This window comes from Capricornis sumatraensis, chromosome 2 (assembly GCF_032405125.1).
Source record: "Capricornis sumatraensis isolate serow.1 chromosome 2, serow.2, whole genome shotgun sequence".
In the NCBI taxonomy this organism is placed as follows: Eukaryota; Metazoa; Chordata; class Mammalia; order Artiodactyla; family Bovidae; genus Capricornis; species Capricornis sumatraensis.
The window spans coordinates 181,117,483-181,132,057 of record NC_091070.1 but is presented as its reverse complement, the minus strand read 5'-3'; the positions used below and the strand labels follow the sequence as shown (position 1 = coordinate 181,132,057).

Here is a 14,575-nt window from a genome sequence, read left to right as displayed (position 1 = left end):
TTTGTAAGATTTTTGTCTAGCTTTGGTTTGAGAGCAATGCTGGCCTCATAAAATAGGTTAGGAGGTATTCCTTTTCTTCAGTTTTTGGGAAGAGTTTCAGAAGGATTGATGTTAATTCTTCTTTAAATCTTTGGTACAGTTCACCAGTGAAACCACCTGGCCCTGGGCTTTTGATTGTTGTCAGGTATTTGATTACTCCTTACTCAGTATTGCTCTGTTTATATTTTGTTTCTTCTTGATTCAGTCTTGATAGCTTGTATGTTTCTAGAAATTTATCCATTTTTCCCCTTAGGTTGCCCAGTTGGTTGGCATGTATTTGTTGATAATAATTGCTTATGATCCTTTGTATGTCTGTGGTATCTGTAATTTTAATGTCTCCTCCTCCATTTGTATCTGCAGTTGACCGTTAAACCACAAAGCAGTTAGGAGTACTGACAAGCAAGCACTCAAAAATCCATGTAACTGAAAGTCTGGATAGAATCAGGATTTGTTTTTTTTTTAATTAAAAAATATTTTTAATTTATTTTACAAAAATGTTTGGTTGTGTTGGGTCTTTGTTGTGAGGCACGGGCTTTCTCTAGTTGTGGTGAGCAGGGGTTGCGGTATGCAGGCTGCTCATTGTGGTAGCTACTCTTGTGGCTAAGCACAGGCTCTAGGGCATGTAAGCTGAGTAGTTGCAGCGTGCTGGCTCAGTAGTTGTGGCGCCTGAGCTTAGTTGTCCCGCAGCCTGTGGGATCTTAGTTCCTGGACCTGGGATTGAACCTGTGTCCCCTGCATTGGCAGACAGATTGTTGACCACTGGACCGCCAGGGAAGTCCCTCAGGGACCCTTTTTGATTACACATGTTGTGATCTCTAATTGAACACAAACTTCCCCACACTTAGCTAAGTCAAAGATCTGTAAAATGAAAATATAGGTATTATGTTTGCTTTTGAGAAATCCACGTGTGGACCTGCACAGTTCAAACTCTTGTTGTTCAGGGGTCAGTGATATTTACTTGAGTCCTCTTTTTCTCTTGGTTAGTAAAGCCAAATTGTCTATTTTGTTTATCTTTTCAAAACACCTACACTTAATTTCATTGATCTGTCTTTATAGTGCTATTTCATTTATTTCTGATCTTTATTATTTCCTTTTTCTGCTAATTTTGGGCTTAGTTTGGTCTTCTTTTACTAGTAACTTGAGGTGTAAATTTAGATTGTTTCTCTGAGATCTTTCTTTTTTCTTCATGTAGACATTTATTGCCATAAACTTCTCTTTAAAGCTGCTTTTCCTGCATTCCATAAGTTTTGATTTGTGGTGTTTCCATTTTCATTTGTCTCAAGATACTTTTTGATGTCTCCTTTGATTTCTTCTTTGGCTTATTGGTTGTTCAAGAGTATGTTATTTAATTTGTACATATCTCTGAATTTTCCAGTTTTCCTCTTAGACTACCATTGTAGTCAGAACAACCCTTGATATGATTTTAGTACTCTTAAATTTGTTAAGATTTGTTTTGTGGCCCAGTATATGATTTTTTTTTTTTCTAGTTTCTGTTTTTTCATCTCTAAGAAATGGTTGACAAATCTAGTATTATGAAGCTTTTTACCTAAGTTTTTCTTTTAAGATTTTTAGTTTTAGCTCTTACTGTTAGGTCTTTGATCCATTTTGAGTTAATTTTTATATATGGTGTTTGGTGAAGATCCACTTCATTCTTTTATGTGGATATCTAGTTTTCCCATTTTTGTTGAAAAGGCTGCCTCATTGTATAGTTCTGACACTCATGGAAAATCATCTTATCATGTATACAGTAATTTGTTTCTGGGCTCTGTGTCCTATTCCTTTGGTTTATTTGTCTGTCTTTATGCCAGTATCGTACTATTGCAATTACTACAGCTGTGTAATAAGTTCAAAATTTAAAAAATGTGAGCCTTCCATTCTTGTTCATCTTTTTCAATATTATTTTTATTGTTTCGAGTCCCTTGATATTTCATGTCAATTTTAGGATTGAATTTTCTATTTCTGCCCTTTACAAAAGTTAGAATTTTGATAGGGGTTATATTGAATTTATAGATCTCTTTGGTTTGTATTGAAATTTTAACATTAAATCTAATACATGAAAATGGGATGTTCTTTTATTTATGTCTTTAGTTTCTTTCAGCAATATTTTGTAATTAAAAAAATATTTATTAATATTTATTCATTTGGCTGCGCTGGGTCTTAGTTGCAACTTGTGGGATCTAGAAGGTATGGGATTTGTTTCTTCTTGTGAGCATGAATTCTCTCCTGATTCAAATGAGAAGGTTGTACAAGATGACCTTTAGTTCTCTTTCAGTTCTAAAGTTCTATGGTTCTAGAATGGTTTTTTAAAAAACTAATTGGAAAAATAGTAGCAGGTGAAATGTGATCATTTTAATCAGTATCCATAAATATTTTATGAATTTATAGCTTTAAACATTGCTTCACAAATTTTTGTTACACTAAACCACATTTATTGAAGAATAAGTATTTCCCTACACTTTCTGCATTTTAATTTTCTTTTACCTATCATTAAGCACTCATTCTCTTTTTTTGATAAATAGGCTGCCTCTAAGAATCAGACTTCACTCTTGGGAGAGCCACCAAAAGAAATTCGGCTCAGTAAAAATCCATACTTGAACTTGGCAAGTGTGTTGCCCAGTGTGTGCTTATCATGTAAGTGAAAAGCTCCCTATTAGTATTTTGGAGTTCTACTGAATACTTTTCATAATGAGTTTCACTTTAATTTTTAACTTAATGAAAGCAAATAATGCCTGTTGACCAGCTGAAGTCTAATTATGACCTTAGTCCTTAAATTGAAAGAATAATTAAAGCTTTTAATGTATGTTCTATTTTATTTAAGAAAAACATCTTTCATAATATTTTCTTAAGCATATGTTTATTGAATTGCTTGATTCATAATTGAATTGCATAATTGATTCCATTATGAATTATCTATTATGAGTTATAATGGAATTATGATTGAAAATAATTGGATAAAGGAATTATTTGGCAGTGCTATAATTCTTTATAGTATATATAGAATCATATTTCTTAAATATGAAGTTCAATCTTCTATATTATCTAATATATTGGGAGTATTTGCCAAATACTCCCAATATATTAGTTACTAATAACTGGCAGAAGTGGAATTCTCATTTACATTTTTAGAGGACCTCCTCATGCCTTCAATTAGTAAATTAAAACTATTAATTCAAGTATAGTTTTAAGAAAAAAATCACAAATGTGTTGTTTTCCAGGCACTAAGATATTCACTGCAGCCTTGGTTTTCAATAGTGAAAAATTGGAAAGTGCCTTAATGGTCATCAGTAGGGGAATGATTAAATAGTTTGTCATAAAGTGAAATATATAGTTGAGGAAGCACTACATACACTAATATTAAATGATCTCTAAAGCAAATTGTTGAATACAAGAAACAAATGTGTTCATAGATTGATTCCATTTATGTTTATTTAAAGCTATGTATTCTTTTATGCATGTACTTGAATGTATAAATGCATAAAGTTAAATCTGAGAAAATACTAAGCTGTTACCTCTGGGAAAAAGAATAAAACTGAATGAAAAGAGATGAAAGATGAATTTTGTTTTTAATAAACATTCTTTGTTTTTTATGAAGTATCCTCTTGAACCTAACCATTAATTTATAATTTTTTAAAGCCAGAAAAAATTTAATATTATTCTGGTATGAAAGAAAGAAACTGTTAGTCACTCAGTCATGTCTGAGTCTTTCTGACCCCATAGACTGTAGCCTGCCAGACTCCTGTGTCCATGGGATTTCCCAGGCAAGAATACTGAAGTAAGTTGACATTCCCTTCCCCAGGTATCTTCTCAACATAGGAATTGATCCCTGGTCTCCTGCATGGTGGGCAGATTCTTTATCATCTGAGCCAGGAAGGAAGTAGGCTTCTCGTATGCCCTCTCTGTTTTTATCTGGTCTACAATTTGATGGTTACAACTGTTGGATTAATAAGAATGGTTAATTTACATTTTGAATGCCTCGCTTTAGAGATTAGACATATACTTTTTAAATGTTTCCATCAAGATTATTACCCATAGAGCAGGTTTCCATTTTTGGTTGTTTAAAACAAACTAGACAATACTATATATATATTTTCCCCTAGGAATAATAAAGGGCTTCCCAGGTGGCACTAGTGGTAAAGAACCTGCCTGCCAGTGCAAGTTAGATGTCAGAGATGCGAGTTCAACCCTGGGTCGGGAAGATTCTCTGGAGGAGGAAACAGCAACCCACTTCAGTATTCTTGCCTGGAGAATCCCATAGACAGAGGAGCCTGGTGGAATGCAGTCCTTAGGGTCACAGAGTCAGACACAACTGAAGCGACTTAGCACATGCACACAAGAATAATAAATGTAAATCTTTACTGGCAAACTAAAATTTGTGTTCTACTTGAGAATATACTGAATTAATGGGTTTTATACTCTGTAATTTATAATAAAACAAGCTAACTAAAGTTTATATATTGATTTTTGCCTTAAGCCCCTGCAAGTAAAACCACTGTACAGAAGACTGGAATTGCAAACAACATTCTGGATACCATCTCTCAGGGAAATGAATCACAACACACATTGGAGAAGTGCATTGCTTATTCTCAACCTTTTGGTGATTATGCACAGGTACCTCATTCTCAGGTTTTGATGATAGATAGAAAAATTGTTTCAACTATATACTGAATTCACTGTATATGAAACTGTGATTCTTGTAATGTCATAAGGCAGTAAAATTGCACTGATTTATATAATATTTCTTGCCCACTGTATGTAGCTTTAGGACATGTTCAGAAGATTGCTAAGTATGATTTTGCCCTAGATATTTGTTCACATTGTTTACACTAGTGGACCGCAAACTGCAGGGCATCAGCCCACAATCACAACCTGGTTTTTTAAAATAAAGTTTTATTGGGATACATCCACATCCATTTGTTTGCATGTTGTCTACGATGCTGTAGTGCTACAATGTCAGAGTTGAGTAATTACAGCAGAAACTACGTGGCCCACAAGATCAGATATTTACTATCTGGCTCTTTACAGAAAAATTCTGCTGACCTCTGGTTTATACCAGTGTAGACCTGACTAAGAAAGCTAAGGAAATACCTCTGTTCTTATTCACTGCTTATGGATATGGATACATGACCATAACTGGCACTATTATGACTATTAAATGACTATGACTAGCACTGTTTTCGGAGAAGGCGATGGCACCCCACTCCAGTGCTCTTGCCTGGAAAATCCCATGGACGAAGGAGCCTGGTGGGCTGCAGGCCATGGGGTCACTAAGAGTTGGGCATGACTGAGCGACTTCACTTTCACTTTTCACTTTCATGCATTGGAGAAGGAAATAGCAACCCACTCCAGTGTTCTTGCCTGGAGAAGCCCAGGGAAGGCGGAGCCTGGTGGGCTGCTGTCTATGGGGTCACACAGAGTCAGACACAACTGAAGCGACTTAGCAGCAGCACTATTTTGACTATTAAAACAGTCAAAAACATTAAAATATTACATTCAAAAGACACACTGTGTCATTACTTAAATATGTTCATTTTTCTTTTCAGGCTTTTCTCCTTCAGCTTATTTTTAGTGATTTAACACTCAGAATGTATATCATGTTAGTAGTATATAACCTTATGTAATAACCAGAGTCTTGAAAACTAACAATTCTAATTCTTTCTTATTTCTCACAGCAGTTACCTCCTCAGCTCTCTCCTGTCTATGGGAGCAATACTTTACACTTTGCTTTCTTTAGAACAACTGTGTTGGTCTCTAATAAACTTAGAAAAGAAAACCTATACAAATTCACTTAGAACAATTGATGCCTGATTATGCTTTTGTGATAGGATATTAGAAACACAGGTCAAATGAATTCTGTAGAAATAGTGAAGCTGGATATAATAAAGTCTCCTATATGCTTGTGGAAAAGATGGAGAAATATGAATCGGAAGATGATGCAATTAGATGGCAACATACCTATATTTAAGGAACAATAATGAATTGATGCAGTCTGGAACATATACTCTTCTGTGTTTCATAAGGCTTCATCTTTGTTCCCTTATTTGTTAACGTTTTAAGTAATGCTTAGGTAAGGATATTAATTGTATGCTGATTATATTTACAAGTGACAAAGGCAAGAAATCATCAGAGGTGTGTAAAGTCATCTATGAATAATTATAGTTTTGAAAATTATAAATAACCTAAAATCCCAATAGTCTGTAGACTGAAGAAAAAAATTGTCATATTTATATCAGGAACTATAATGCATTTTTAAAAATCATGTAAAACTATATATAAATTCATGATAAATTTCCATAATCTATTAATCTTAAAAAATTATAAAACACAGTCCTATACAATTTTAACTTTTTGGTTTTTTATAAGGAACAAAATTTACTTCATAGATAAGAAGCACAATAAGTTTTTTAAAATTTAAAATGTGTGATTTAAGCTTTGAAAGTTATTTTTCATATTTACCTTTTCATTTATTTCAGTTTTGAAACCTGTGTTGCTCTTCTAAATAGCACATTTGCTTGTTAGATTATTGTGTTTTATTGTACACTTATATCCATAGAAAGAAAGTCCTTTCCCATTTACTCATGGAGAAATTCTGTGATAAAGATGCCCCTGTGTTGCCAGCCTTCCTCCTCCCTGTGCGCTTGCTTAACCAGAGAAACTGTGGAGATGTGGATCCTGCCTGGATTCAGTGTCTCCTTGGACAGTCTCTGCTGTCTCATGCTTGTTCATAAAGTGAGATTTGTTCTCTCTCCTTGTGTTCTTTCATCCTTATAACTTAAACTTGATTAAATGCTACTAATTGACTAGTAAAAGATGGTCATTTTTTAAAATTTAGTTTTCAATTGGAGGAAAATTGCTTTACAATACTGTGTTGGTTTCTGCCATATAACAACACGAATCGGCCATGATTATACATATATCCCCTCCTTCTAGAGCCTCCCTCCACTCCCCATCTCACCCCTCTTGGTCATTACAGAGCATCAGGCTGGGCTCCCTGTGTTACATAGCAGCTTCTCACCAGCCATCTGCTTTACACAGGATAGTGTATATATGTCGATGCTACTTTGTCCATAAATCCTGCTGTCTCCTTCCACAACTGTATCCACACGTCCATTCTTTACAGCTGTGTCTCCATTCCTTCCATGCAGACAGGTTCATCAGTACCATTTTTCTAGACTCCATATATATGCATTAGTATATGATGTTTGTTTTTCTCTTTATGACTTCACTCTGTATAACAGGCTCTAGGTTAATCCATCTCAATAGAACTGACTCAAATGCATTCTTTTTTATGGCTGAGTAATAGTCCATCGTGTATGTGTACCACGTCGTCTTTAACCGTTCATCTGTCAAGGGGCATCTAGGTTGCTTCCCTGTCCTGCCTGTCGTAAATAGAGCTGCAGTGAACATTGGAGTACTTGTTGTGTCTTTTAGAATTGTGGCTTTTTCAGGGTATATGCCCAGTAGTGGGATTGCGGGGTCATATGGGAGATTTATTCCTGCTCTTTTAGGTATTCTCCATACTGTTCTTCATAATGGCTGTGTCCGTTTGCATTCCTACCAACAATGTAGGAGGATTCCCTTTTCTCCACATCCTCTCCAGCATTTATTGTTTGTAGATTTTTGGGTGATGGCCATTTTGACTGGTGTCAGGTGATACCTCATTGTAGTTTTGATTTGCATTTCTTAATAATAAAAGATGGTCATGTTTTAGGAATTCCCTCTGTTTTCACTGTTTGGAGAAAAGATCCAAGAGAAAGAAACCAAGATTTGTTTTTAACATTTACTATATGCTTTGTAATATAAACGTTTAATCTTTTTAATGACCTTGTGATTTTTAAATGACCACTTTCATAAATAAGTGGGAAAGCATAAAAAGGTATATCATCTTTTAAGTTTATGCAGCTAGTAAAGGATCTCTCTGGTTCCAAAATCCTCATTATTTTCATTATACTATGGAAAATCTTATTCAGGCATGGAAGTAGTGTCATGTAGAAACTTTGATTGTTTGCTTTGTACTGGCAGCTGTGCATAAGAAGTAGGAGAGATGACTATGTCAAGATATAAGTGGCTACAATAATTTTTATTTCCAATAAAGCTATCACATTTAAAGAGATGACTATGTCAAGATATATATGGCTATAATAACCTTTATTTCCAATAAAATTATTCACATTTAAAAATTATAATTGGAATTCCAGTATTGGTGAAATTACTGCTATTGGATTATCCTTCTTGCAGATATTAAAGTTGTATCAAATATGAAACAAAAATATTTGAAGGCTCTGAAGAATAACTAAAAGCAGGCAGAAACTGAAGAAGAGCTGTTCCTTGAAAGAGGAAAACTGTAATGGATGAAATTTATGTTTCTGTGACTTTTTGCCTAGTACCACCCCCACCTTACTGCCAGTTTGTACAGAAAGAAACAGCCTTACCAGCTTATGGAGTCAGAGAACAGAGTTCAGAACTGTTAGCAAGGCTGGAAAGTAAGGGGGAAATCACAGAAAAAATCTCTATGTAAATTCAGTCCAAATACACTTGAGTGACTCCTGAACTTTGTGTGAGGGAGACTCCAGGGGACCTTGCAGCAAATGGAACAGATGGGAGGCTAAAGAGCTGTGAAGAGATGTAGCTCCTTTCCAGAACAGAGGAGGTGATTTGAAGTTTGAGTTCATAAAAGTTGACTCTTTATCAACGCAGATGTAAAGAACAGACTTTTGGACTCTGTAGGAGAAGGCAAGGGTGGGATGATCTGAGAAAATAGCATTGAAAGATGTATATCACCATATGTGAAATAGATCGCCAGTCCAGGCTCGATGCACGAGACAGGGTGCTCAGGGCTGGTGCACTGGGACGACCCTGAGGGAGGAGATGGGGAGGGAGGTGGCCGGGGCGGGGGTTCAGAATGGGGAACACATGTACACCCATGGCTGATTCATGTCAGTGTGTGGCAAAAACCACTACAATATTGTAAAGTAATTAGCCTCCAATTAAAATAAATAAATATAATAAAAAAGTTGACTTTCTCAATAAAAATTAGCAACCTTCAGAGGAAGATGATATAATCCATAATATCTGCAAGTATATCATTCACAATATTTAATAACCAAAAATAATTAGAAAGTTGAAAAAACAAGAAAACATTACTCATGATTAGGGGGATAAGCAATTAATAGAAACTGACCCCAAGATGACCCAGAAGTTAGTAGGAAAGACTAACTTAAAATAACTATACTAAACAGGACTTGGAGAAGGAAATGGCAACCCATTCCAGTATTCTTGCTTGGGAAATCCCATGGATGGAGGAGCCTGGCAGGCTGCAGTGCATGGGTCATCAAAGAGTCAAACACGACTTAGTGACTAAATAACAAAAAGCTACTATCTTATGAGCAAATGCACACCCACATGGAACCTTAGGTTTTGCAAGATTTATCTCTTGAACAATGTACAAGTTAATCCTTTTTGAGCTATTTTTTCATTGATTCTAAATCCTGGTGTTTAATAAAATTTTGTTTTTACAAAATTAAAAACGGGACTTAAGGGGAATAGGTAAAAATGAACAGAGGGAGAATTTCAGGAAGAAATATAAACTTAAACAATAGACACTTTAAAGTACCGTATCCACCAAAAAATATACACTGTATAGGCTTAGCAGAAGTTTGGAGGAAGAAAAAAAAAAAGGTTCAATTAAGATAAAGACAAATCAAAAGAAATAATTCAGTCTGAAGAGCAGAGAGAAAGAGGATGAAAACCAAATCCTCAGGGACCTAAGGGACAATATAAATAAGTGTAAGAGACAACCTAAAATAAGTGTAATTGAGTCCCAGAAGGACAGAAGAAAGATAATTGGGCATAAAATATTTGAAAAAATAATGCTAAAAAATTTCTCACGTTCAGGTTTTAAAAAAGTACAGATTTAACAGAGGCAGAGACCTCCCTGCAAAGCAGAATACATGAAAACAAAAAAATCAATATTATGTTGGTATATCAGTTAATACACTGAAAACCAAAGCTGTAAAGAAATTATCTTGAAAGCAACCAGATAAAAATAACACATTTTAAGACAGTTTCTTAGCTTTGGCCCTATTGACATTCTGAGCTGGATGATCCTTTGTTTCAGTGGGGCTATACCATATACTGTAGGATGTTTAGCAGCATCTTTGTCTTCTAACCACTAGATTGCCCCTCATTAATTATAATTCTGATTAAACAGCTGATAAATATATGGGTAGGACTTCTCTTGTAGCTCAGTCAGTAAAGAATCTGCCTGCAATGCAAGAGGCCTGGGTTTGATTCCTGGGTCGGGAAGATCCCCTGGAGAAGGAAATGGTAACCCACTCCAGTATTCTCAGCTAGACAATACCACGGACAGAGGGGCCTGGCAGTCCGGGGGGTCGCAGGAGTCGGACTCGACTTAGTGACTGAGTGAAGTGATGTCACTCAGTCGTGTCCGACTCTTTGTGATCCCGTGGACTGTAGCCTACCAGGCTCCTCCCTCCATGGGATTCTCCAGGCAAGAATACTGGAGTGGGTTGCCATTTCCTTCTCCAGGGGATCTCCCTGACCCAGGGGTCGAACTCTGGTCTCCCGCACTGCAAGCAGACACTTTACCCTCTGAGCCACTAACCAAATATATGGGTAAAGAAAAAAGACTATATATTTTATCTTTATTAAAGTTAATTAAAAACAAAATTGTAACATTGCATGATGGGGCCTGTAATGTATGTAGATATAACATATTTGACAACAGTACTACAAAGGACAGTATGAGGTGAAGGAAATTGTTTACAGGGTAATTATATTTTACCTGAAGTAGAAAAATATTAACTCTTCAGTAGAGTGTGGTAAGTTAATGAATGTATATTGCAATCCATAGAGCAAACATTTAAACATTCAAAAAGTGTAGCTAAAATGTCAACAGTTGAATTATAATGGAATTCTAAGAACATTTGATTAAGCCCAAAAAAGTGTTATGAAAGAAGAAAAAAAAAAAACAGGATGAATAGGAAACAAATAGCTAAGTGGCAAACCTTGAATGAATGATAATAATAGTTAAGTAAAAGTTAACTACATGCTCCAATTAAAGTAAAGAGATTGTCAGAACAGGCAAGACTATACTTTTTAGTAGTTTTATTTGTCTTTAGTTTTGGCTGTGTGGGCTTGTCTCTAGTTGCAGCGAGCGGGGGCCACTCTCTCCAGTTGCAGCGCACAGGCTTCTCACTGAGGGGGCCTCTCCTGTTGTGGAGCACGGGAGGCTCCAGGGCACATGGGCTGGAGGGCACAGGCTTACTAGTTGTGGCACGTGGCTTAGTTGCACCACAGCACGTGGGATCTTCTCAGATCAGGGACTGAACCCATGTCTCCTGCACTGGCAGATGGATTCTTTACCTTTGAGCCACCAGAGAAACCCCAGACTGTACACTTTTACCCCTTGTATTCAACAATATAAACTTGGAGGCTTTAGTCAATGAAACAATTAAAAATATATATGAAATAGGAAAGGAAAAGTAAAAATGTCTTTCTTTGTATATGACACGACTGTTTACATGAAAAATCCATAAGAAGCTAAAAAGCAACCACTAAATATAATAAGTAAGCTTTTCAAAGTCACAAGGTAAAGGAGCAGCATGCAGAAATGAACTGTGTTTCTGTGTACTAGCAGCTACAATTGGAAAATAACGTTTTTTTAAAATTTCCATTTATAATAGCACCAAACATGAAATACATAATAATAAATTGAGAAGATTTGTAACATCTCTGCAATGATAACTAGAGAACAGTGTTGACAGGAAGTAAAAAAGATGCCTATAAATGGAGTGCTATACCACATTCATGAATTGAAAGACTTAATATTGGTATGATATCAGTTCTTCCTCCCAAACTAATTTGTAGATTCTGTATAATCCCAACCAATTTCCCAGCAGCCTTTTTCTAAAATAGAAATTGAAAAACTGATTTTCAAAATTTCTATCAAATGCAAAGGAATTATTCTACTGAAAACAATCTTCAAAAAAATAAAATTTGAGGACTTCTACATGATTTCAAGATTTATTATAAAGTCATAGTAATCAAGACAATATAGTGTTGGCATAATGATAGGGACAAATGGATCAATAGAATAAAATAGACCCATACTTAAATGGTAGATTGATTTTGGACAAAAATTTTTAAATCCAATAGGTAAAATATAGAAATATTGTTAGTACTGCTGACTATCAGTATTGGAAAACATGACTCTTGACTCTTGCCTCATACCCTAAAATTAATTTGCAACGTATCATAGGCCTACATGGAAAATCTAAGCCATAGATAATATCAACCAAAGCTCCTTAATAAGAACCTCCAAACAGTGTCTCATCCATAAAAACATCAATAATACTGGCAGAAATAATCAGAATAAACTTTTATAGAACTCTGGATGTTAACTAAAGGCATGAAGCAACTGAGGGAGTATTTATTCAAGAAATATATTTAAATATTGGCAAGAACAGTTTTACCATATTTTTTATGGTCTCTCAGCCAATCCAATTCCTGTTTTCCTATCTCTTTCCAACAGCCCATAATCATAATAAAAACCAGGAAGCTGGTAGCCACCAGAGTGGGCATGAAAGTGTTGAAACTCCACAAAGCTTCATTTCCAGAGAACTACTGTTTGACCCATCTGCGGGCTTCCTGGAGGGGCCTACCACACTTGCAAAGTTGTCTTTGTTAATTTGACTCAAGTTTGCCCATGTAAAAAGCTTTTCCTCAGGGGAGTTTGTGGAAAACATTCAGGGGAAATTTTTTAACTTGGTGGTTGCCTGAGGTGCTAGATAATATTTGAGGCAAGAAATAGGCTAACCAAAAAAGCATTAAAGGAACAAAATTGGGGTATTGGATATCCACAGGGCCTTTGGAAAGCTCTGACATACTTCTGGGAATCTTAAAAGGCCATGCACACATGCAGGATTGTTCATGTACTTGGAAAGAACTCAAGAAGGCCCTAAGCTCTCACTTGTAGAAAGTGAAGGCTAAGGCAGAGTTGTCAGCTACTGTGTTGAAAGCATGGCCCAACACAACACACAGCAGAGTCCAGGAGACTCACTGGTTGTAGATGTTAAGTAAATCATCGTTAATGGAGTAGAATTCTTTCGCTACTCAACGAAGGATACACAGTTTACGTAATTATTTCAGAGAAGTCAGTAAAGTAACAACAATAACAAACTTTGAAGACCAGTGTAAACTGATTTCCAGAGTTGCTACATTATATCCTTTTTCAATCAAAAAATTATGAAACAAGCTAAGGAATAAGGTGTGGCTCATAAACAGGAGAAAAAGCAACTAATGGAAACTGTCTAAGGAATCCCAAAGGTTAGACTTACTAGAAAAAAGATTTAAATCACTTAATGTAAATATGTGCAAGAAATGGAAGAAAACCATATCTAAAGAACTAAAAAGTATGAGAACAGTGTCTCATCAGATAAAAAAAGAGATAAATATGGCAACAGAACTTATCATAAAGGACCAAACAGGAATTCTGAATTCGAAGAGTATAATATTGAAATGAAAATTTCACTAGGGCAGAAGAGCAGATTGAGTAGGGAGAAGAAATAACCAGCAAGTTTGGAAGACAGGTCAATTGAGATTATCCAGGTTGAAGCATGGGAAGAATAAAGAATGAAGAAAAGTGAACTATAACAAATGTTGAAGGGAAAGTCACTTAGTCGTGTCTGACTATACAGTCCATGGAATTCTCTAGGCCAGAATACTGGTGTGGTTAGCCTTTCCCTTTCCCAGAGGATCTTCCCAACCAAGGGATCGAACCCAGGTCTCATTCATTGCAGGCAGATTCTTCAGCTGAGCCAATAAGGAAGCCCAAGAACATGGGAGTAGGTAGCCTATCCATTCTCCAGTGGATCTTCCTGACCTAGGAATTGAACCAGGATCTCCTGCATTGCAGGCAAATTCTTCACGAACTGAGCTATCAGGCAAGCCCAACAAGTATTGAAGATGGAGAGAAATTAGTTCCCCCATACGTTGCTGGGGTGATAGGACTGTAAAATGGTGCAGCTGCATTGAAAAACAGTTTGGCAGTTCCTCAAAATGTTAAACACAGAGTTACCATATGATCTAGGGTATATATAATTGAAATCTGTGTCTATATATGAAATTGTATGTACATGAATTTTTATAACAGCATTATTTATAATACCTAAAATGAGGAATAACCCAATGTCCATCAACTGGTGAATGAATAAGCAAAGCGTAGTATATCTGTACAATGGAGTAGTCCACTTGTACTTTGAAACTAACAGGATTATATAGCTGGTATGTCCTTACAATGGATTATTCACCCATGAATGGAGTGGAGCACTGATCCTTGTCACAACATGGATAAGCCTTGAAAGCATTATGCTACATGAAATAAGCCAGATACAGAAGGTCACATATGTTGCCATCTATACAAAATGTCCAGAATAGGGAAATCATTAGAGCAAGTAAACAGATACTGATTATTAGGGGCCAGGAGAAGTGGAAGTTTTGGGGTGTATTTGTAGAGTGA

General features: G+C 35.8%; 1 protein-coding gene across 1 annotated transcript in view; it reads left to right on the top strand.

Annotated features, from left to right (window-relative positions):
- The window catches only part of RAVER2 (ribonucleoprotein, PTB binding 2), a 141,324-nt gene that overhangs the window by 89,464 nt on the left and 37,285 nt on the right, over window positions 1-14,575 (top strand). The window contains exons 10-11 of the mRNA XM_068961220.1: window positions 2,559-2,670; window positions 4,511-4,647. Coding sequence (XP_068817321.1) covers window positions 2,559-2,670; window positions 4,511-4,647 — 249 coding nt within the window. The remainder of the gene's footprint in view (window positions 1-2,558; window positions 2,671-4,510; window positions 4,648-14,575) is intronic.